Source organism: Vanellus vanellus (genome assembly GCF_965231255.1).
Source record: "Vanellus vanellus genome assembly, chromosome: 1".
NCBI classification, from domain to species: domain Eukaryota; kingdom Metazoa; phylum Chordata; class Aves; order Charadriiformes; family Charadriidae; genus Vanellus; species Vanellus vanellus.
In genome coordinates this window covers 40544657-40570023 of record NC_138905.1, presented here as the reverse complement: position 1 = coordinate 40570023, position 25367 = coordinate 40544657, and the positions used below count along the sequence as shown (strand labels likewise).

The 25367-nt window shown below is 42.1% G+C and overlaps 2 protein-coding genes across 2 annotated transcripts in view; both read left to right on the top strand.

Annotated features, from left to right (window-relative positions):
• Positions 1-8749, top strand: part of PTPRR (protein tyrosine phosphatase receptor type R) — a 154507-nt gene extending 145758 nt beyond the window's left edge. The window contains exons 13-14 of the mRNA XM_082487345.1: positions 1707-1820; positions 8604-8749. Coding sequence (XP_082343471.1) covers positions 1707-1820; positions 8604-8697 — 208 coding nt within the window. The 3' untranslated portion in view covers positions 8698-8749. The remainder of the gene's footprint in view (positions 1-1706; positions 1821-8603) is intronic.
• Positions 8750-10597: 1848 nt separating this feature from the next.
• PTPRB (protein tyrosine phosphatase receptor type B) overlaps positions 10598-25367 on the top strand; it is a gene marked incomplete at its 5' end in the record, with an annotated part of 63834 nt that continues 49064 nt past the window's right edge. Inside the window, 3 exons of the mRNA XM_082498639.1 lie at positions 10598-10652; positions 11944-12336; positions 20916-21154. Of these exons, the coding sequence (XP_082354765.1) occupies positions 10598-10652; positions 11944-12336; positions 20916-21154 (687 nt within the window). The remainder of the gene's footprint in view (positions 10653-11943; positions 12337-20915; positions 21155-25367) is intronic.

Here is a 25367-nt window from a genome sequence, read left to right as displayed (position 1 = left end):
CTAAAAAAGAAGGGGAAAATAAAAATATATATCACAGAAATATATATAGAGAGAACATGTTTGGGCGCTTGAAAATAATTCAAAGTAAGTAGCTCTCCATATTTTCCAGATATACCAGGAATGAAATGTCAGGCAAGTGAAGAACAAGAATGTAATTTTTATCTTGCACTATCTGAAATAAATCTCTGTAATCAGATAGGACTGGCACGCCTGAACTGAGGAAGAAAATACATTAGAAAACCCTGGTCTGTGTTTAACACATATTAAGAACTTGTCCAAGAACACTTAATCCACCCCAAGAAAGGGGGAAAAAAAGAACCCTTCATTATAGCCGACTTCACTTACATCTGAATTGTTTAAACTTTTTAGCCTCACTTTCAAGGATTTCAAAATATTTGAGGAAGAGAATAAGGGTATGCATTAGGTTGTTTTCTCCAAATCCCTCTTTATAAACTATGTCCTTCTCCTTTTGGATACATTTATCCCACGGTTATTGATGTCCAAGGAGACAGGCTATCAACGCAGGATCTTCATCTCACTCGATCCTTTCTTACGCTGCCAGTTTTACATCTCATTATCTCCTCATGGTTGGCTTAGACATCCTCATATATTTAATCTTGCTGAGTCCACTTGGAAATTTTCACTTCCAGATGGAAGGGCTCTTGAGTCTCTAAAGCACTCCAATCTTTCATTCTGTGGTGAGTAGATTGTGATTTGTTTCAGCTGTAGCAACTGGACATACTCCTGGTAACACTTTGCACTCAGGTATATCAAGCTTCCATCTGAGACACTCAAGAGATTCTTCCTGGCATTAATTTAAATACCTTTTGCAGTGCTCTTTTGAGGCAGGTAGAATTCAAACCCATTGCAGACATGAAGAAAGCAAGGCACCAAATGGTGACCTATTTACTATAAAGCCAGACATGGAGATCTCGATGCCTGACTCCATGTTTTAACTGTTTTCCTCACATTTTCCTGCCATGCAGCATCACAGGGATGAGCTGCACTGAATTCCACATTACTTAAGCAAGGAACAGAGCAGGGCAGAGATTCTCAAAAGTGTTGGAGGCCCAGGGAGTAAAAATAATGCCAAAATGGCTGTTTCCAGGCAGGTAGAATTCAAACCCAGGCATCAAAAAAACCTGGAGAGTTACAGCATCAAATCCTTCTCCCTCCTGCAGAATCACAGGAGAAGGGGTTAACTTCATCAGCATGGTTCTGGGTCCTTTTTACATTCATGGTTAGTGGTCTTTTTACATTCATGGTTAGAGGTATGGTTAGCAAAACCCCTGTATGCTTTGAGGGCTTCAAACATAAAGCCCCACTGACTTTTGCCTTTGGGTTGGCTTTTCCCCCAGCTCAGTGCACATCTCCATCGTTTCCTTGGACTGTGCCAGAGAATATTTGGACATTGTGGTGCTAATGGAGATTGTTTCTCTTATCATGCACTTTTGTACAAACTGGAAACGTGTAAGCTTCACAAAGTACCCACAACAACTGGACTGCTGGAACAGTGCACCCTTTCATTTCTCTCTAAGAATACGAGCTGAGAAGTTGCCCTTGCTAGTCATGCACCCAGGAACTGTGGGTGCTAGCAATTCCATGTTTTATATTTTTAGTGTTTTCATATCTATTTAATGTTTTCTGCTTAACTCCTTTGCTCTATGAACTCCATTCCCCTATTAAATTTTGCCTTCTTTTTTCAGTGCTGGTATAGGAAGAACTGGATGTTTTATTGCTACGGCCATTGGTTGTCAGCAGTTGAGGGAAGAGGGAGTTGTAGATGCATTGAGCATTGTCTGCCAGCTACGAGTGGATCGGTGAGTTCCAGAACCATAAATCAGTTAATGATTCTGAAATGACTCTGAATTCATTACTGAAATGATTCAGTAATGATCAGTAATGATTCTGAAAACCTTTTCACAGTTGAATGTTGCTTTACGTGAAGCGGCTGCCATCGCTTTTGCTGACTCTTATGACAACATTAGCTGAATATTCAAAGTAACATTTGTATTTAGATCCTGAGTAAGGAATATTGTTTTCTGGGTGAAACTGGGTGAGACTCCACTGAATGAAATTCTCCTGAGATGGCAACCCTGCAGTTGCTGGGCACTTGGCACTCCTCTTTTCGCCCCCTGGAGCTTTCTGCTGTCTGCGGCATCGCCCTAGGACACAAGAGACACTGGGCAATCTGGAGGCAAGGGATTGTCTTTGAGCCTGGATTGACAGGGATGTCCAGGCTCACTCAGTGTGTAGTTTCTTTATGTGGCGGAGAGAGCCAAATCTGGTGCTGTTGCTATTTCCTCAGCTGCGCTGGGGGTCCTTTTGAATTGGGTTGGCAAACTTACCCAGCTTAAGAAAATAGCAATGCATTTGTTGCAGAATTTTCTTAAGTCAGATCAATTCCCTGATTGAATTCACAGCTTGGGAGCAGGAACATTGTAAGCCAGCATTGTTGCAGAGTGCTTTGTTTTGTGAAACCATGGCTGAAGAGAGATTTGTGTTGGAAAGGAGGATGTGGGTATTGTGCACAATGGAAGCTGCTGGTTTGGTTGTACTTTTCTTTCTTATTCTGCTTGGGGAAACAGGATTTTGCATGAAGTAAATAAACGGGGTCGCACCAAGAATAGAGAAGTCTTGTTCCTCTCCTGCTGTACTGACCAGATCCATTTAATCGTCTTGCAAGTATATTAACTGCTTCTGGCATACATTTCTTCTTTAAATGTAAAAAACCCATGAGGGTGCAAATGCTGAAAAAGAGCTCAGGTCAAAGGGACAACACAGGGGTTTTGTGTTTTGAAGAGCTCTGAAAGGCACTGGAACCACAAATTGCAGAAAGATGAGAATCCATAGAGTCGACCACGTTTATGGATCACCTCCTCGGCCTTCCCCTCCCCGTGCCTTCATCATACAGAGACAGTAATGTGATCCTTACAGGGCAACATGAGCCACTTGGAGTGTAAAATTCTCCAAGGGGAGTTCCTGACCTAAAAATCTCAGCAACAAAAAAGATAGAAGAGCTGAGGGAAAAATTCTTACTCTGTCTTAAATTATCAACTCCAAATTTCCAACACTCTGTTCCGATTATCTGTTCATCTTATTGAAAAAGGTTTGTAGTGCTCTCCCCCATTTTAGTATTTCTGTTATAAGATAACCTTTTTCTTATAGCTTTTACACTCCACTGTAGAGAAGTGGAAGCAAACTCTGCTCTCAGCTACATCATTTTGTTCTGTCATTATTTCAGCTGTAGAAAATATAATCCAAATTTTCAGCATTATAACTGACAACACAATTTTGTCATGTGTATCTCACTAATGAGCTTTCTATATGTATTAGTATCCCAGATAAACTTGGAAAGAGAACTAAAATCTGACCCAAATATAAACATTCATAGCAGCAATCTCAGGGACACAAAGCTTGTTAAAAAAATTGTTGTCTTGTGATTTGCACTTTTCTGTATTTTTTTGAGTTTTGGGTTATATAAATAGACTCCAGAGATCTTGCTTAAGGTGCCTCAGCTCTTCATATTCTCAGGCATTGCCTGAGACAAAAAGTATATCAGAGACGCACAGAATGGTCAGGGTTGGAAGGGACCTCTGGAGATCACCTAGTCCAACCCCCCTGCCAGAGCAGGGTCACCTACAGCAGGTTGCACAGGAACACGTCCAGGTGGGTTTTGAATGTCTCCAGAGTGGGAGACTCCACAACCTCTCTGGGCCTGTTCCAGTGCTCTGCCACCCTCAAAGTAAAGAAGTTCCTCCTCATGTTAAGATGGAACTTCCTATGTTCAAGTTTGTGCCCATTACCTCTTGTCCTATCGCTGGGCCCAACTGAAAAAAAGACTGTTCCCATCCTCCTGGCACCCTCCCTTTAAGTATTTAGATCTGTGTTTTAATTTTTAAAGAGTTTTTTGGGCAAAACTCAGTAACCAAAAGCTTTTTTATTTCTTTTTTTCCAATTGGCCATATTGCAGAATGGATCTCACTCACCTGGCAGTCAGTTTACAGCAAGGACTGCTAAGGCAAAACTTAGCAGCCCCTAAGACTACAGTAGCTACTGCCAGCCCAACCAGATTGCATGTTCATAAAGTGGACAAGTATCAGTGTTGTTACATGGACAAAGCTCCACAAGGCCAGCTTCTCCTGATGACCCCATCCCGACGTGGTGCTTATTGGCAGGTTGGGTGTGAGATGGGGTCATTACATGTGGCATGAAGCTGGCAAAATGAACTTAACGTCCCACTAGACATGGCTGCAAGAGCTGGCTCTGGCCACAGCTGTGTTGCACTTCAGTTACCAGCATGGCCAACATTAGCAATCGGGTACAAGCAGGGGCAGAACAGGAACAGAGATGAGGCTGTCTTCCTCACGATGCTGGCCAGCAGCTGAGCTCCAAATTCATTCTTTCTACATCAGATTGCCCTCACAAAACAGAAAAAAAGAGAGTTCATCAGAAAAGGATGGTTTTGTCTGACCACCTAGGAGCCAGAAACCTGCCCACGAGGTACACTGAATCATTTTATCTCTGATACCTCATCTCCACTAGGATCCCAGGCAGGCTTGGTCGTGCTCAGAGCTGCACCATCCAAGCATAGACCTACTGATGGAACAAACACACTCAGTGGTATCCATTGGTGTGTGAACTTTTTGTCAGATAGGTCCATGGCTACGTTACTACCAAAGTAAACCAAGCAAGAGGAGAAAAGAGCAGAGCTGTGCTGGAGGAGCTCACAGTGATGCTGTAGTGATTTACCACAACATTCCCATTGCCCAGCACACTCAGTGAGAACCAAACAAGCATCCAGACAAATTGCAGATGGTGGCAAAAAGCTATGCTGAAAAATAGTTCAATTAACTGCCTATGTAGCCCCTCTGGAAACAGGGAATGAGACAGGAAAGAGCTGTTCCCAGGTAAGGTATGTCCATATGCCACTTTCTTCTTAGCTGTTCAGTGTAAGTTAAGGGGTGAACAGATCTGGCACTAATCATCTGGGCTGAGCTAACATGAGGAAACGACCATCCACCCAAAATCTTGACCCAGGATGGATATGCAGCTGTGCTCGGTGTGGATTCGTAGAAAGATAGACCCACAGGTCTGCTCAGCTTACTTTTTTCCCCAGTTCATTTTTTATGTCTTGCAACAGAAACAGGAATGTTTGATGTGAGGCATCTTCAAGACTTACTGTGATATCAAGAAACTTTGCACATTCTTAACCTTCAAGGCACATTCTTGGAATGACGTCCGATAATTTTGCTCTTGGCTCCTCAGACAGGATGAAAAGAGTTTCCAGTGTGCGTCAATTCATTGTTTAAGTGTTTTGACTAATCACTTCAGGTTAAAAAAAAATAAACCTCAAACCCTGCATCGCATTCATGCTGGAGCAGACTGCATCCAGCTGCACTAGCAGCAAGCCAGAGGGCAGGGTAAAGGACCTTCCCTCCCCTGTGGCTGCCCAGGGGGAGCTTGTCATGGTCCCGGAGTCCTCAGGATACCAGGGGCTGTTTTTTCCAAGCACCATCCCAGAGACTCCCAAAGAAACAGAGAGCCCAGCAGCTCACAGAGGAGCTGGCAGTGTGGGCTGGCAGAGGATGAAGGATGCACACCCGGAGGTGCAGTAGCTGTGGGTACATCCCTTTTGGGCACTAGGGATGTGGAAGAGGAAACTTTCCTCCTTGAGCAGATTTCCTCCTGAAATGCTCTTCCACGCAGCCTTTTGCACAAACTGATGTCTTAGGGTCACAGATGATTCCTTGATATTAAACATGAGCCTTGCACAAGAACAAAGGGGAGAAGGACTTGGGGATTTTCAGCAGATGAAAAATTGGACGTGATCCAGCAATGTGCACTCGCAGCCCAGAAAGCCAATCATGTCCTGGGCTGCATCCAAAGAATTGTGGCCAGCAGGTCAACAGAGGTGATTCTGCCCCTCTCCTCTGCTCTCGTGAGACCCCACCAGGAGTACTGCATCCAGCTCTGGAGTCCCCAACATAAGAAGGACATGGACCTGCTAGAGTGGTCCAGAGGAGGGCCACAAAGATGATCTGAGGGCTGAAGCACCTCTCCTATGAGGACTGGCTGAGAGAGTTGAAGTTGTTCAGACTGGAGAAGGCTCCGGGGAGACCTTATAGCAGCCTTCCAGTGCCTGAAGGGGGCCTACAGGAAAGCTGGGGAGGGACTCTTTATCAGGGATTGTAGTGATAGGACAAGGGGTAATGCTTTTAATCTGAAAGAGGGAAGATTTATATTAGATATTAGGAAGAAATCCTTTACTATGAGGATGGTGAGACACTGGAACAGACTGCCCAGAGAAGTTGTGGATGCCCCATCCCTGGAAGTGTTCAAGGCCAGGTTGGATGGGGCTTTGAGCAACCTGATCTAGTGAAAGATGTCCCTTCCCATGGCAGGGGGGTTGGATTAGATAATCTCTAAAAGTCCCTTCAATCCCAAAGCATTCTATGATGCTATGGTTCTATGAATCCCTTGTATAACAGCACTGACAAGGCCAAGTTGTCTGAACCTCTGTGTAAGACTCACGTGTCCCTAAGCTAACAGGGACAAGCACTCTTTTGTCCATACAAGGTTCAGAAGCACCATAGCATCATGGTTATGCTTGCTAGCACAGGGCAAATGCAGTAGCGCTGGGCTCAGCCCCAGCCAGGCTTATACATCCCGTCTTGGGGATTTTGTATGTAACTTCAGCACTGAAGAGGAAGGAGCAAGGATCACCCCCACAAACAGCCTAGTGCAGCCAAACTCGTTTTAACCTGCCCTTCCTGCCAAGTCCTTCTCCCTGGATGTGTTCCCTTCCGCCACCCCTTCCACACAGCAGATCTAGCCTGGGAAACGCACTCCCTTAGAGCACATCTTGGGGGAACATTGATGGGGGAGACAGGGAGGGAAGCTGGCTGGGAAGGGGTTGCGTGGGCAGAGCAGGACGCAGCAGGGAGGAGGAAGGAAGGAGGCTAAGCAGCACAGAGGACCAGAGCAAAGCCCTCCTGTCACCTTTTGATTCTCGCTGGATCTACAAGCAGGGGACAGGCACAGAGGCGAGCAGCTGAAGGCAGCAGGCAGCCAAGAGTTATGAATTTGTGGATGTCTTTACTGGCAAAGCGAAGAAGCTGCTGCATTTTGCACCGGATGGGACCATTTAAGGGGCTGTGATTTAATTCCTGGGAATAGCATATCGTAATAGACATGCAGCTCACTAAAAGGTGTTCTCCAGTTGCCTGAGCTCACTGGAGGCGTACAGACAGCTGGTCGCTTGCTTAAAACAGTAGGTATTATTTTAACTATGTTTTTCCTGCCACAGCCATTTAACCATCCAGTAGCACTGAGGAAAATGAAAGGACCTTATGATTTTGGATAAAGTTCTCTAATACTAAAGGATAATACTTGTTGAGGCAGTTTTACCATTTTTCATATAGCCTTGTGTATCAGTAGACCCTTTTGTTGCTAGGGTGTCTGAAGGGATCACATGGGGGCTTGTCAGACCTTCTCCTATAAGATACCTGGCTTCGACATTGCTCTGGATCCAAATCCCTCATGAATTTGATTGCTTCAGTGAAGATCTAGCTAAAGCCAAATACAATACACATCTTAGTGTCTTCCTTCCCACTAAGCCATTTTACTCTGTCATCTCCCCGTCGGTAACTAACTGCTCCAGGGTACACTGAGGATGAAGTGGGGTCTTGTTTCTAGAAGCAGAGTAGGTAGCTTTGAATACCCTGGCAGATGAGGTAATAAAAGTGGAATTAAGTAAAGCTGAAGCTTCAGTCCATGAGAAGTGAGACCTAGAAGACCTCAGTGTTGTCAGAAAGAGGCTCAGTTTAAATTCAGAGATGAATAGTACCACTCTTACTAAATATCACACCTGCCTCCTGTAGGACATTATCCCCTTCCTACCATACTGCAATTGGCACAGGAGATGTGGGACTTCATCCTCATACTTTGACCTGAGAAAGGGGTTGTTATCAGGTGAATATATTAAATGTAGGGATTAATCCAAGCTGTCTGTAACTAGTCCTTTTTATGGTCAAGTTGAACTCTTTTGTATTGTTGGTGCTGAAATGAGTCACTGCTGTAAAATTTCTTAGGTGGCTGCTGTTCAGACAGGATGCATTGTAGGCGTTAGAAAGAGGACAGGAAGAGCTGTTCACTGCACAGGCGATCTGAGGGTCACCAAAGGTTACATTTTTGGTAAAGGACAAAAATGAAAGGCCAGATTCTGAATATTCCCTTGCTCCATCAATAGTAATGCTGCGTCCGTGTATCTGGCCCTCCTTGCCCAAGTGACTGAGCAAAATTCTCTATGAATGTGTTGAATTTGAAATGTAGGTTTTAACAATGTAGATGCCAGATGTCTTCCTCTCTAATTCTTACTCTGACAGAATCAGGAATGGTGGTTCATGCTGGGCATGTGCCGGGTGGCATAAGTTATGCAGAAAGTGCTTCTGCTCAGGCAAATCTCCCACTTACTCAAGCAAATTCTAAGTCAAAAATTGAGAAAAGGGCTTGTATTATCTGGTGGACACGGGACTGGCAGGGGCTGGAGGTTGTTTCATTCTTAAGAAATAACATTTCATTTCAATTTGTTTCCTTTTCAGGGGTGGAATGGTTCAGACCAGCGAACAGTATGAATTTGTGCACCATGCACTGAGTCTGTACGAAAGCAGGCTTTCTGCAGAAGCTGTCCAGTGAAGCCAAGGAGGGTAAAACCGAATGTCAGTCTCTTAAGGTAATTCGTTTTATTACCTACCAGCAGCTTCTTCAAGGAGTGTACTGCAGTAGGAAGAGCGGCTCTGAGGCCAACTTCTGAAAGGATTGCAGACGGTTTGGCAAAAGTGTAGAGATTGCTGGACCCTTACTGTATATGAATGTATTGTGAGCTTCCCAAAAATGATTTATAAAGAAGGTACCGTACTGAAACTACACATGGATTTCACGTATATATCTAAAGGTGGGTTTAATTCTGTAATACTGATATCTGCCATATGGAATGTATGTATGTGCTACTGCTGCAGTCGGATGGACATTGGAACTTCCACAGAAGAAATGTTTATCAAGTGTATAAATGCTTTAACGTTTGCAAACTGTCTTGTGAATGGACTGTCAACTGTACTGTAAAGTGCTATTACTGATTATGTGGTGAGCTTGTTTCTTGGCCACATAATATTCTTGCTGCTAAAATTGCAAGTGTTCAATTATGGATTAAAAAAAAAGAAGATGAGATAAAAAAATTAAAAGTCTTGTTTTTGAAAATATTCAAAAGCAGTTAATATTTTATATGGAAATATATGTTCTTCATACTATTAACTATTAAATGTGTATTTACTGTAGGTCTTACAGAGCAGTTGCAGAGCACAATGTCTGTTATTCGGTGTGTATGTATTTACCCTATACTGTTGATTGTCTTAGAACATGCTTCTGCTACAGACCCAAATCCAGTGTATTTATAAATTGTGTAAGTCATTTTACTTTTAAAGAAACTTTGTAGCATATATTAAATGGTAAGGATTTTAAATATTTGTCTGTCTTTTATTAATACGGGATTTTTTGCTTATGTTGTTTATCTGCTCTATCTCTTTCAGTAAGAGATAGATGCCTTTAGTGATATGAACTGTTCCACGACAGGTTATACAAGAAAGAAAATGCTGCTATGACTGTTTTCCTATACCGTTCGGTGATAGTTTGTTTTTAAGAGAAATGCAAGGTTGGCATTATGACTTACAGCACTGGGTGATCTGTTTACAGGGTATAATGAGTTTTTAATGCAGTGATGTTGACTTTGCTTCATACTGCTAATAAATTACACTTGATATAAAATATTTACTGAAGTCTCTGTTCTTTCCTAGAGCAGTTAACGCACCACACACTCTTGTACCCCAATAAACAGGCACAGCCCAGTACAATTTGGTTAGCCATGGCTTCAGACCACTTCATCCAATCCAGAGGACATGGGCAATCTCCCACTGACACGGAGCAAGGTGGATCACCTGATGGGAAGGCAAAATCAGCATCACTTGATCCCTCAGGGGGAGTTTCTTTAAGACCCAGTGCAGACTTCAGAGATTTTTCCTCCTTGTCGTCCCCTTGCCTCCCCCTCTCCACTTGGCTTTTAGAACTTGTGGAGTTAGAAGTATCAATATCAAGATTTTGCTTGATTATGTATAGTTACAAAAATATGTTTTTTTCCCTGGATAGCACAGTACATAACTTATTCAGCACCATCCGGATCACCTGCAAACTGGTAAGATTGCACAGGCAATGAATTATACAAAAGCATAAACCCTTTTTGTTAGACTAAAGAGATTCAACATCATCTAGTCTAAAGAGATTCAACATCATCTCTTTCGGCTCCCTGGGTGTTTAAAAACCTCTCTCTCTTTTGCTTGTATTTTTCCAAAATAAAGCAACTTGTAAACTCTGAAGAATCATATGAAAGGACAAAGTGGTGTAAAACTCCCCAAAACAATTGAATAGAAGGAAGTGCTCGTCACTGACTTTTCCCCCTGTGAAGGCACATTTCCTTCCTAGCCTTCGCTTCACTTATCTGAGGTGCATTTTTTTAAGAGAAGCATGGGGAGTTGCTAGAGGGAAAATGGATTCTTTATTTCACGTCCTGGTTTCTACCTGTCTTGCCTTGACAATCTCAGGTAAGTGTCTCTCCCCACTTCTCCTCTGCCATATTGCTCTTTCTGCCGCCGAGCAGAGCCCTCCGGGGCAGCTGGCGACTTACAAAAACTGACTCACTTCTTCACTTGGGTTCATACAAGAGGAACGGGGGGCAGGGCCAACGTAGCCCGTTCTGTTTAGATTTCTTTCCAAAGGAAAATAAACTGTCTCCTTCTATGATGGAGATATTTCTTCTGTTTTTTAAGAAGATCTCCTGCTAGACAATCCAGGAGCTAAGCTTTGGGACAAGCTCTTCAAAGGGGAGATTCCTATTTTTTATTCCTACTTTGTGAAACTTCCAGAGCCAGGAGCTTTCTGTGATGCTTAGTTAGAAAATACTCAGGTCTGTAAAAACAGATGAATAACAAACTTCAGTCAAGGGAAATACATATACATGCTGCATTTAGTACTTTGTAACAAATGAGGCTGGAAATGTTTGAGTAACTGAGATTATAAAAAGAGAAAAACTGAAACAAGATGTGGCAGGGAGGCTGCATTTGAAATATCCAGTTCCGTGTTCTGTAACAAGTACGGATTTTGCGTTGGTAACTTCGGAGGTTTTTGATTAATGCTTTGTAGTTCTCTTCATGTGAGTGTTTGGTGTTGATCTTTAAGTGTGGTGACACAAAGAGCTCATCTAACATGAATTAGGATGGTCACAAAACTAACAGCTAGAGGTATTGGAGTAAATCCAGTAAAATAGATGTACTTCCTATCAGTAAAGAGTCTCCATTGCTGTAAGAGCACAGGCACTGAGAGGCACGCAGATTTGGGAATGTCTTCTTCTATGTTTTCTTCAGAAACACTTTGAGTTTTACTAAAACAATTTCCAGACAGTAAATTATATTGTAAAAAGACTGTGTTGTAAAATGGAAAAAGACTGAGAGCTTGTGTAGATCTCTGTATGCTTTCAAGTAGGGGAAGTGGGGTATTTAGAATTGGGATTTGAAGTTAATAGTTCTTGGATTTCTTTTATATCCAGTTTAATTTTTTCTTCATTTTTATATAGAATTAAGGTCAAGGTGACCTTTGCCACAATAGTTTGCTTTTCACATTCTCACTCTTTACATTACCAGCACTTGCATCATGTGGGTTGTATGTTTGGGGTTTTTTAAAATAGGTTCAACGCATGGAAAGTTCATGAAGAGTTCAACATATAGAAAATGGGAAGAGAGATTTCTTTGCTGATGTATTTAAAATCATCAAGAATTTGCTTTTTGTTAAATAACCGCATGTAATCTATTGTATTTTTCTGGAATTTTCCTCTTGCAGAAGGGTTTCTGATTATCCATGTCCAGAAACAGCAGTGTCTTTCAGAAAAGAGAGGAGTCGTTATGGAAAAATGCAATATGACCCACCTCAACCAGCAGTGGCAGTGGACGGCAGATGACAAGCTCCTCCATGTGAAATCCGCCCAGTGCCTGAGCATCTCTACGCGCTCTGCCTTGTCATCTCGCAGCATCATCGTTGATTGTCCCCAGGCAGTCAGGTGGACTTGCCATGAGGAGGATGGGCTCCTGAAGGTGGCCAACAGCTCTCTCTTTCTCACAAAGCAAGGCCAGAAGGTAATGGCCAAGCAGAGTAAGAAATACCTTCATACATGGATGCAGCTAGAAGCCAGCGAGACGGGAAAACCTGTTTATGTAAATCTGTGCTCAAAGCAAGGTGAGCTACTCCTTCAGGGAAGTATCCTGGAAGTTTTGTTAACACAAGTGTCTCTTCTATGCTAACTTAAATTTTAAAAATTATTATATTTTATTCATACAGAAAAAAAAAATTTCATAGTTGAAAATAGTTTAGAGAACCGTAAAAAGCACAGCTGAGATGAGTGCTGTCTTTCTCACAACTGGTAGGTTTTTGAGCCTTTTTATATTTCCAGAATGTCTCTCCTTTGCTCTACTCCGAGTCTTGGGATCAAAGTGCTTATGTGTAAGCTCAGCTCACCATTCTTGTCTCATTTCTTTTTTCGCTTTTAAACAGAATTGTGGGTACTAATTCCTAGTACTTTTAAAAAATATGGATGTGTAAGAGTCCTTCTCCTCCCCTTTCATTTCATCATACAAATCCAGATTCAATCTGTCAAGAGCAAGAAGACATCTGAAAATCAAACACATGCACAATTATTTCTCTGATTAACCCAAATCCATGATTAGAACAGACATATGGTTGACACATTCACATGTTCACACAGTGTCACTTTGCCCTTAGATGCAATATATATGAGAACACTCAAAATCCTGAAAATAATGAACTGAATCAAAAATCTCAGAAACTCTTGCAATAGCACTTTATGATGCATGGGTCTGTACACATACTTATAGATGTGTTGATATACCTGTGTGGTTATATGTTTCCATATCCATAGTGAAAAGAAGGTAGAACGGTTTGAATACTGCTTAATAACACTTTCCTTGATAGGCTGTTGTCAATTCTTCCTGAAGGTACTGTTGACATTCTTCTTGCACATTATTAAGCAGTTCTTCATGGCAAATAAGAACAACCTGCGGAGTTAAGCTTTTTATTGGGGAACACACAATTTATTCTTGTCTTTACAGGATTAAAAAAAAAATGTTTTATGACCCAATACTTTTGCATATGGCCAAGTTTTCAGAGTGTTTAAAACAAATCCTTGTTCTTTCTAACCTCCCATTTGTTGTAAGGCAGGGTACCATTTTTTTCAGTAAATTTGCACTTGCAGAACTCTACTCACAGCAGCAGGACTACTGACCTGAGTGGAAGTCTGAAAAGACAGCTTGCAGAATCAGGGAAAGGAAACTGGCCAACATGCCATTCCAGCCCTCCTATATATTTTAGAGGTTAACAAGGCAAAATCATTTGAACCCCTGTGAATAGGGTGAGTATGGCTTATTTACTCAAAGACAACATGAAAAGTTAAGATGAGGTATGCAGGCAGTGGTTTTTTGTTTGGATAGCTGGATGAAGTGTGCCCTAACAGAGGTAAAGTAACCTTACATCCTTTTCTTAATCATCCTCAGAGCAGAAGCAATTTAAGACCAATGAATACTGAGTAAGACAATTGTCATGGGGTATTAAAGCACCTTCTCAACTATTTACCGTGCTCAATCCTTTAATGAATTTACCTTAATTTTCCTGAAATTCTCTCCGTAGACAGGCCAGTAGATCCACTTTAAGAGTCTCACTGTGTCAGTTATCTCCTTTTTGACAGCTCTGGGAAGATCTGCTAAGAAGTCTACATTATGATCCTCACTACCTAACTAAGAATTCCAGGTATATAAGAAACTCATAAAGAGTTCAGGTAGTGCAAAAAGATTAATTTTTCAAATAATAATAATAAGTACTACAGGAACAGAATCTAATGCCCAAAGTGCTGGTCTTGACATTCATAAGCATGTCAAAATTTTCAATGTTGAATGTATAAAATTAGTCTTCCAAGAACATCTGTCTGCTTTCAGTGAATGCAGCAGTGGATCAGCCCAAAATAACATATTCAGTCTATATTTAGCTAAGATAGTAAAAAATGAACAAAGTCTTTGGACCTGAAATAGCTATAAGTTTTTCTGTTCCTGACTAACACCATATTTTGATATAATTTACCCTTAGTTTTCATAGTACTCATAAAAATAGTTATATTTTGGCAAAGGAGTAACTCACTGAATTGCATCCCAAACATCTTATCAGCCCAGATATAGTACAAGCTCCAAACCCAACAATTGCAACTACCTTTTATTCTGGATCTAACTCAAGTGCCAAGTAGGGTTTTTCTGAGCCTGGGGAAAGTCTAAGCTTGGATTTGGATTTCAAATCAGCCATCTGAGGTGTGTTTGGATATACATTTTTTGCTACAATCCTGACTTAAATGACTTTTTGTGGAAATCAGGATCAGTTTAAATATGTATCCCACCTCTCTTCCATCAGAGATCATTTTAAATCTAACAGCAGACAGTCCTTCTCACACAAAGATGTAGCTGAATCTGTCCTCTGGCTGAAACAGCTAACATCAAGAAGGGCCACGAGGTGTCAATCTCTCTTGAGATGGTGAGACTTCGGTTCTCATCAAATTCATGAGGAGATTCTGGGCAGAGAGAGGAATAGTCTTCACAGTGCTAATGCCTTCCTTTCAGTACCCAGCCGTTTGGGCCAGAGCTTCTCTAAGCCCAGGATCCAAGAGAAGGGACAGGAATGGAAAGAGGGAGGAAGAAAACATGGGGGAGGTGAAGGGGTAAAAGGCCAGATGACTGAAAAGGGCAAAAATTGTTGCAGGCAAATAACAATTGCAGAACAAACCCCTTTGCCTTTTGTATGTCTGGAAAGCACCCAGAGCATTGCTAATGCTGACACACTAACACTGATGTCACTTCTGAGTTGTGTAAGCAGTTCTTACAAGCTTCTTTTGATCTGGGTAGGTTAGTTTCAATAAAATATCCAATTAGAGAATGGAGGCAATGCTATGTGGCACCTCGAATATTACCAACAAACCTCAAAAACACTGCAGACCAAGAATTATTCACTAAGTGGTGAATGACTTCAAATAGGGAGACACAAGTCCAAGCTTTATCCTGCAGTTATTCACTGCTGTCACATGGCCTGTAGAGCAGTTTGGATGCAGAAGGTGACATGAATTGTTTTGTAAAATGATGCTCTGCACTGCATTTCTCTTCTACCTTATCATACGTAGTAGGGATATCTCCTGAAGGAATTGTAGCTGCAAAACCCTAGAACTGTGGATACCAAGACAAAGCACCACTCAAGAGAGTAGCTGATTTTGCGGAGGAGAATGGTTTTATTACTTACTGTTATGTGCCAAGTACTTAAGAACCATAGTGGGATCTACAAGGATATAAAACAAGTTGGACAAGGAATTCAAATAACAAATACAGCATCTTTTTGTTTTGTTTGCAGTCTAAAATAGACAAAATATCAGATACTATGTATGAGCCAAAGCCTGATATGCCATCTGACATTCAAACTGTTACCTCCACAGTCCTTCCTCATTTTCTACCCCAGTTTCTGGCCCTCTATAGTCTCTTTCATGTGCGCTTCTCTCTTCCCCGTATCCCATTTTCAGTTTGCCTGCTTCACATCAAAACCTGAGCTTATTGAGTTCACATCCCGCTGCTGACACTTCAGTGGGCGAGATGGAGGGTAGAAGAGACCAGAGCAGTGCACACTCAGAGCATGCTCTGAACCACTGGAGCAGCAGTAGCAACTGCAGAACATGGTAAAGGAAAACGTGCCTCTTCTTGGCACTCTTGGGAAGCCAGAAGAGCTCCAAGGAAAAGTGGCAGAAGCACAGAAAGACAGCAATTCTTACCCATTTTTGCAATCATGTTAAAATCTCTGGGCTTTCATTTTTCCGCAACTTCGGTGTTTGTCATGACTGCAACAATCCATCCGTAGGTTCACAACAGGTTAGATTTTTGTGTGTGTAACCTTTACAAATTTCTCCAGGATAAATTAGAACAGTGAGAATCAATATTTTCATTCCACCTTCAAGTTGACCCAAAACTTTTTTCCTAAAAAACATTCACTCAAACCTGTTTTTATCTCCCTGAATTATTAGTTGATAGGATTTTGTAAGTAAAAGAGTTTGCTAACATCTATGTGAACCCTTGAAATACCAAAAATTACTTGAATCTTCTTTCTTTGGTCAAAGCAATACATAGCTGACAACTTCTGCTCAGCTCCACCTGAAAAAGAAAGGCATCAATGTCAGATCCTTGGACATAATTGCAAGACCTTGTACACAATCCAATAGCATACTGACAGAAGCTCAAAGATAAATGTGTTTTCACATTTGTAAAAAGAAATGAAAAATCTGCAGTGTAGCCTACATCTTTGGGTTTTGTAAATTTTCAAAGTCTCAGTGAGCCACAGCACAGAGAGTGTAGAACAAAATCAGCTCAGCTACTTTCATAGGGAAAAAATGGAACGATATGAACAGCTTCCCAGTGCAATCAGGAGGATGGCAAGTCCTGCTTTACTATTTCATCTTCTGCCAAAGATGCCAATTCCAGACAACTATAATGGTAATTTTCATCATTACATTCTCTCCCTTTATTTTGTATGGGTCTCTGTGTAGAAGCTGGAGTGGGTTTCAGCTTCTAGGTGTCTAAATGTAGGTTGTGAAGGAAGGGCTTATTTCAGTTGTCTCAACTTAGGTGCTTTTTACCATTTGAGGTGCTCCAGGATTTCCTACCTAACCTCTGACTGCCTACCCAGAAAGACATAGATCTCCCATAGGTGTTATGAGAGCCCTGAGCAAATGTCTCAGGTGCCCTAGGGTGGTTCCGATTGCACTAGGTAACTATATTTAGGCCACTGAACCAGATTCTAGGTGTCTACGTAGTAGCTACCGTTCTGCGCTTTCTTCAGTAGAGATGTAATCCATGGAATTAAAGGAGTCTTAGATACCTTTCTGTCACCAAAAATCCACTTCAGGGTGAGCTGGGATGATCCAGAGTGTCAGAAATAGGGCTGATAGACCCATGATATTATCACTAGAGTTATCTGGGATGTTCTACTAGCACTGGTGCTGAAAGAGCCTTTCAGTGGCTACATCAGTATTTCAAAAAGAAGCAAGTAGAAGAGCAGCTCAGGATTAGACTGGAATTTGCAGACATTTGTCCTCTCTGACATGAGATACAAACATTGCTAACTTCTACAACATTTCAGATAAAGAAGGTAAAATTCTTTCAAGTGGCATAGATTTTGCAGTTTTTAAAAGGATCACACCGAATGGGAAAGAAGAGACATTTAGCGGATTTTGTTCTTCTTTCACACTCTTATGTACAACAGAAATCTGAAGTATATTTTTAAAAGAGAGTCTTAATTTTTGCAGTCTATTTACAAGTAGTTAGCTAAAAAGATAATTCATTTTGTTCTGCATGTACAGAGAGCTTAAAATGACCCCTTCTACTTTCAAGTCTTGCTGTCAGTGAGTTAGATGCAAGTCTTACAGGGTATCTTATACAATAGGTAACTGGCTCGCTCTATGTTTCACTAGCAATACAGCCTTAGTTTTCTGTGCTTTAATAGGGTAGGCAGATTGATCCAATGCAAGCTGTTTCAGAAAGCTGCACCATGCCAGCTCATCTGAGTCTGTAGGCAGCACTGTAGAGTTCTCAGTACTTGACAATTAACCGGCACTCTTATTCACCATACATGCAAAATGTATGGATTTCCTTTTCTTGCAAGCAGCCTGCTGCTGTGCAGATGGATGCAGTCTGCAGGACACCCCATGGATGAAATATGCGCTTAGTCAGAATGTCATAATTTCTCCTGGGTGTGCTACTGATGATTACAATGCTATGTTCACACACTGTATATCATTCAGCCACTAGTGATCAACGTCAGTGTCAGTGCTGCAGTTCTGTTCCCACGATCAGTTTAATGACTGATTTCCAAAGAGACTGCTAGAACAATGCTAAACACTTCGGGAAAATCCCACTGTTGATATTTCTGTGTACTTTACTGATGTCCAGACAGGAGGTGAGTTTTTTCTGGTTTAAAAATTTGGAACACAAGTTGTGTATAAATCGGTTTTCTTGGGTCTTATAATATGCCATTTTCTTTTTTTAAGTGCCCACAACTGAAGAAGGGCTACGAGGGTCCTTATGCTAGGACCATCGTGGCTTTCCTTAGAAAGAGTAAATAAACCTGGATCCTGATTTTCTTGAAGTGAGGGCAGATATGAACCCTATTAGTCAGTCCAATGTAGCATACATGGAAAGTGCTGGTATGTATATCTGAAGTTCCAGCATGGCATAGTGCGATGTACAAGCCATTTCCATCCATAGGTTACAGGTAAAAGACTGTTGTCAGTATTTGCCAGGAAAGATCCTTTAACTGCAAACCCCGGGCAGCCCTGAGCTTAACAAGAGGAGCTCGGTTGTGCAGTGCCTAAGTGCTTGTTCGTGGTACCTCCTTGGGCTGGTGGAACATTTCTGAGGACCAAGCGTTTCGCTTCCAGTAGGGCTGAGCACTCTCCTCAGCTCCTGCAGCAGTGATGCCGGTTATCCCCTGGCTGCCGAGTCCCCGTAAATGTTGCTGGCAGCACCGGCTTCCCTTTTATGGAGCAGCAGCTTTCCTGTAGCACAATTGCACTGGAACGCAAATGTCTTCCTGTTGGAATTGCTGCTATTTGCCTGTAAATAAAGCCAAGATTTTTTGTTAATGTGTTTTTAAGTTGGGTGTGTAAATCTATATTTAGGAATCCAATTGAGTGGCCTTTTTTTCTAAGCAGCTGCTGACCACTCAGATGTACTTTTTTTTTAGCCGTCTATCAGTAAGTTCTGCTCCCTGCTGAACTTGGAGATATCTGAGAGGCATAGAGCCAGCAGACTTAATTCTTTCCAAGTCCTCGGGGCTAGCATTTCTAGTTGCCTACCACAGACTTTCAGAGACCCCCGACTAATAGGAGATCTGCAGGAACAATGACTGACGTGGAATTTAGACTTGTGTCAGCTCATGGGTTTATTTCAGCAGCTGACGACAGCTTGAGCACAGGGCTGCCCCAGCCAGACTCTTCCCTGTCCTTTTGGTGGAGGCCATGAAGGTGTGTGACGTAGGACCACAGCAGACTCTGCACCACAGGCGCTCTGCAGGGGATTCTGCAAAGGCAGCAGCATGAGGCTGGTCATGCGGTGTTGGACCAGACCCGAGGGTTCGATGAAACCCTGTGCACGGGTATAAGAGAGAGCAGAATTAGATCTGTAGTACTGTTCTCAATGCCTTGATTTAGAAAAAATATTTGATTGATATTTTTTGTAATTAAATGTAGATTTGGAGGTATTTATTCACAGAGAAGCACAGTTAGATAAAAGGAGGGGAAATGTTTAATCTGGGTATCAACCCATTCCAGCAAACCAATCCTGTTCAAGAGGTTCCAAGACAGTATACCAGGTGAATGCACTGTGCTATTGAGCACAGGAAACACTTGCATGAAAGTGTCACTTACAAGGGTTTACAATCTCACTTTAATTTCTGGATGCAAATGAGAATAGTTCAAGTATTTTTATATAAACATGTTAACGTACATTTTTACACATATACAAAAAATGCATCATGTTGTCTTCATGGAAACTCACCCACTGATCCTTTGGGTAAGAAGTAATCACACATTGGCCTGCTAAGACATCATAATTGCACACCAAGTAATTACATTTGGAAGCTTCTGCTGCAATGTAACCCTGTCATTAAATTTTTTTAGAGGGTTTGTGAGCTAAAATTGTTATAAATGGCAAGCAGCCCAGTGGCTCAGCAGCAAAACAAGGTTCTGTCATGCTGGAGACCCCAGTTCAAGGACAGACAAAGTGTCTTGGGCGTTGAGCCAATGCACACTAGCGGTGCTCCAGCAATGGCAGGGCAGCTTTTTGTGAGGAGAAGGGGGCAGTGAGTAATTCCAATCGCTTAGCTGAAATGTGATGCTACCAGATGTAGAGGCCACCACAGCTTGAACCCTGCCCTCACAGCCACAAAGAAAGGATATTAAATGCATACCAATGGGGAGGAAGAGCCATGAAAATGTGGAGGAAAAATGTGTAGTAAAATCTTTCCTGAGCTCTAATTGCAACTTTGGCGTTCTCTGAAGGATACGTGACTAAAAAAGCAAGTCCACCATTATATTTGCAGACACTTCGGTTAACTGATACGATTGTTAGCTGAACCTTGGAAAAGAGCAGTCAGGGGTTAGCACGGTCTCTGCATGGGACTGATTTAAAAATGCAAGAGGAATGTCCCATGTGGGCACAAGGAACTTATCTTGAACAAATATTATCTTGAACAAAAAAATTATCTTGAACAAATTATCTTGAAAAATTATTTGAATAAAGACATATTTTGAGCTTACACCAACAAAAGGCAGATGAGAATCTGGCCCACGTACTTACAAAGGGGGCTGAGGTTGACCATATAAAACTGAAATTGTGTGCTGTTCGATAGACTCAGCAAGTGAAAAAGCTAGGAGTGAAAACGTGCTGCAAATGACAAAGTACAACCTTTCTCCTCACTTCAGAATCATTGATGGACTCTATTTAAAATGAATGGTAGGAATGTTCAGGGAAATTATTTTTTTTCTGGTTTTTTTTTGCATGAACTTTGGTATTGATGCAAAATACAAGTTTGCATTGAAAACAAAAAAACTCAAGAACTGACAGTTGCACTTAAACTACTTAGGAGTCATATCAGCCACATTTATTGGCATCTAAAGAACTATTTATAAAAATGTAGAGCTGCTTTTAATTTCTTTCCTTTATTTGTCTTAGATCTCCAAGATGCAGACACTTCTGTACGGAGTACTAGAACTACAGCCCCCCCTTTAAACACTGTTACCTCTCAGCCTGAAAATCTGCTGAAGAGTAGCACAGAGTTGTTCATCAGAAACGTGACTGAACGCTTCAGTAAAAATCTCATTGAAAACCTCTACTTTGACTTGAAATCTGCAGTAACAGAGAAAGCCTGGATGCCAACAAGTACTCTTCAATACTCTAGCACTACAGAAGAGGTAAGGCAGAAGAATTATTGATTGATTTTTATTAAGCCTGCTCCACTCTGTGGAGCCTGATAGCTATTACAGGTGGATGTTTTGTGAACTAAAAAAAAACAGCTACAGGACTAAGCTTTGTTCTTAATTTTGATGGGAAGCTTTGTTCATGCTGATAGTGCCCTTTTCTAGAAGCACAGCTGCAGAAAATTCTGCCTCTTCTGTATAGCACAATCCTGGTGTGCACAATGCATTGGGAAAATCTCTAAGCTCGAGGGAAATGCTCAGGGTACTTGAGGAGCAATGGAAAGCTCATGGATGTGGCAGGAGCCACAGGAGCCTGGGTATCTGCTCTCCATGACCTAGGGTCTGCCGCTGGTTTGCTGCACAATGTGAGGGTCTAGCTCTAATTACGCTCTAAGAATCACAGTATGTTTTATGACCCTATTTAGGATAATTGAGTCCTAACATTACACACGTGGTTTACAAATCAAGCCAAGTGAAATCTTAATGCTTTAACTTGCCTTACAAAGAACCCTGTCCTTGACCCTGGTCAGCTTATCTACTGACCGATAGGCAGAGTGGAGACACACAGCCGCTTCTCGATCCCTGCTCAGTCCAGCCACAAGCAGCCCTGGCAGAGGAGGGGAATGAGGATGCCAGCCCCAGCCACAGACACAGCTAACAGTGGGCATTCAGTACTTGCGCATCAGTTTCTAGTCGGTTTTCTTTTGTGGGGGCAAGGCACAGTTAAATAATTTGAGAGCAAATCTGGAATCATCATTGGCAAAATGTGCATGAGCTAAAGCATGCAGGACATTATTGGTCATTGTATCGCTATCAACAGTAGTCTAGAACTGAAAATCCCAAAATTCCCTGTGGTTTCTTGTCCAGGAGACCACACTGCACTCAATATATTGGGGCAGGCAAACATATTGTTTCAGTTATTACTTTGGGTGTCAGCGTTACTGTGGATGAGACTAAGAAATGTGTTTTGTATGTGGGAGGGCTGTGGACAGAGCAATCTGTACAATCTGGTATGAACAACATCACTAGACACAGGGAGAAAGGAGTAGTGTCACCCAGGACTATGTTGACCCAAGTAACCAACTGGATGGTTTATGGACCCTGACACTGCTGTTCTAGCACTGATGAGGGGAAGGGACTGAGCCAATGATGGATGCACTGCACCCTGTTCCACAGCTGATGGAGATGGTTCTTTTAAAATATGATTATTCTGCCTTGGTGCAGGCAGGCTGAGCTAATTTCCCCATGCCCTCTGTTCATATGCATACCTCTTGCACAGAATTCCAGTCTCCAAATGGAAATGTCCTATGTAATATGGTATTATCCAAACTGCCTCCAGCACTCCTACTAAATAATCCCACCAGTGCTAGAGAAATGGCACCTTTTGAAAGGAAGCTACTGCCTCCTGTGTTCCTACCCCAGTTTGCCTACTGGTTCACATGATTTGCGCTGAGCAAGTTGCTTAGGTCAAAGCTTTCAAGCCGGAATCCTGGTGATAAGCACTCTAAGCATAACCATGAAAAAAAAAATAAATCGTGAATATCTGTCCCTTAGAGCCTCCTAATGGGTCTGGACATTTGAATCTAGATACACCAATTCAGACACACAAACTTAACATCTTTAGCCTCAATATCTCAGTTTCCCTGTCTTTAGAGTGGAGTTAAAAACATTTTTGTCAAACTAGCAGGGACATTTAAAGGATTAACTGGATTTAACATGATACTTTGAAAACACATAGACTAAGTAAACGCTGAGTGTTGTTGCTAGGAAGAAAATACCTTCTATGAACTGCATTTGCCCAGGCTAGGTCCTCTTGTTTGTAGAAGTAAAGCCTTGATGTTATTTGGCTGTGAGCATACCAATTTGGGTTGGGGGGAGGGAGGGAGGATGACAACAGTGACACTTCAATCGAATAAAATGTTTGGTTTAGAGCAGCCTTGGATTTCAAGTAAAACTCCAGCTTGCACTTTCAAGCCATGACAAAAGTTACGAAAAGCCCATTTCCTCCTGATTAGAGAGACAGAGAGAGAGGCTGGTGTTAAAAAAAAAGTCAGGAAACCTTGGGAAAGTGTCTGAAAGGGACTTTGGGGCCTGCTATTAGAGACACGTCCGGCCACTCCCAAAACTGACTTCCAGTTCTTTTTCTTTTTTTCTTTTTTAATTAGTTTCTTGGCTTGCCACACAGATCGGTAAGTGTTAAGGGCTGTGTGACTGCTGATTTGCTAAAAGCCCATTTATTCAATACCAGTCTGGATATAATTATTCTTATTATGTTGGCTATTCTATACAAATATATTGCCACCAGTGAACTGTGGACCCCTCCTGTTTTATTCTAGTGCTGGCATAGACATCTGTGTCAGACCTTACCCTTACAGCAGCTTTGTGCTGGATAACATACAGAAGGAAGTCTCAAAACCCTTTATAAACCAGTACTTTCCTACTAATATAGCAGAGTAGTTTTAGAGATTTTACAATAGCAAGAATAAGAGTAACAAAGTAGGAACTTCTAAATTATGGGCAATGCTGAGAAGGAGCAACATGCCTTTTCTCCACACATTATCCTATGTTAGCTGGATGAGACAGGCAGACGTTTCCAAGAGTCTTTAAATTTTACTTGTAGTAGGTTCAATTTCTTTCCTGAATTTTATATGTTTGCACCATTGGTTTTTTTTTTTTTCCCTTTCACATATTACATCTACTTAACTAACTTACACCTACATATCTGAATTATATCTTCCCTGCAAATAGAGATTACGGATGTTTTCAAAAATCCTTACAATGTGAGTTCCACTTTCCAAGAAAAGGCAGGTTACTCCAACTTTTGCCATTTTCAGAGAGCCTTTTGAAGTAATCCAAACATCCCGATAAGCCTTCAGATTTGCTCTTCTTCAGTGCTGGAAAAATATTGGTGTGGTTTATGCCATTAGGTCCAAAAAGCATGAGCATCTGAAAAAGATGCTTGAGCTGATTACAAGACACCTATGTCATTTTAGTCCCATTTTAGGTCTAATACACACACTTCGCGTTTTCCATCAATGGTTCATTTATCACTGCTCTGGCTCTTTGGGACACAGTCCCTCCTTTTGTCTGAAGTACATAAAATGTCTCTTCCAAGGGAAATCTTGTTCTGCAGTGGGCTTGAGAATGGCATAGTCACCAACACGCATTCATATCATCACTTAATGTGGTGTCCATAAAGTTATTAATCATCATAAGCTTTGCAGAGTAAAGCCCAACACTTTCAGTGTCATGTCCCTAGGACCGGGCATGGAGCTGCACTGGGAGAGATGAAGCTTTCCACAGGTGCAGGTACCACTCACGAGTGCTCAGACCTTTGGTTTCTGAATGGAAGAATGAGAGCTAAGGTTTTTCAGGCATTTGTATCTTGTTTGACAGGCTGATGCCCAGAAAAAATCCGACAGCAGCAGCTCCCCTAAAAGGCAGCACCCTTTTCTCCATACAACAGGGCAAAAGTAAAATGGAGATAGTGAATTTGTTTGAGGTGCTGCTTTTAAAAGTTAAAATCCTGCATGCATCGTACAGTACAGAAAGATGCAGAAAAGTGCCATTCCCATTGAAGAAATGTCAATCTCAAATTTACCTCACGGCTGCTAGAGCATTGTCTATTTGAGTACCTGAAGGTCCAAAACCCTTCTGGCTATGCTGCTTCTCCATTACCCCAACCCGCATACACATATACGTGAGTTTTAAGAAACCTAAACAAGAAGGAAATGGGCACGCATGACAGAAATGGAGAGCTGTGTGGCGGCTGCAGCCGAATTCAGAGTTGCGCGCGGCTCATTCGGTGCAGCCTGAAAAGAGGGAGACTTTCTTGCTTTCCGTGGTGTGTGTAATTTTAGTGTGGGAGTTATTCAGGGGACACGGGAAGGAATTGTTTCAAGGACACAAGCTGACGTGGCACAAAGCAACAAGCTGAGCTAACTTGGCCGCTGACGGACAGGCTACTCCCTCCGCCGGCGTGTGGGCCTGCGGGCAGCAGCTCGGCATCAGGCTCTGCCGGGGCTCTCCTTGTCCTGGTGCCTCTGGTCATGGTACCGCAGGGCTGGGGAGAGGATGGAAGCCTTGGCGGTCTGCAGCTCACCCTTAAAAACATGAGTGTTTTGTACACAGGAGCTGGAATGGTGGTTTAGGGATGGTGGAGGCCAAAAGGAGGGTGGGCCAGGAGCTGGGGCCGGTGTGAAGGGTG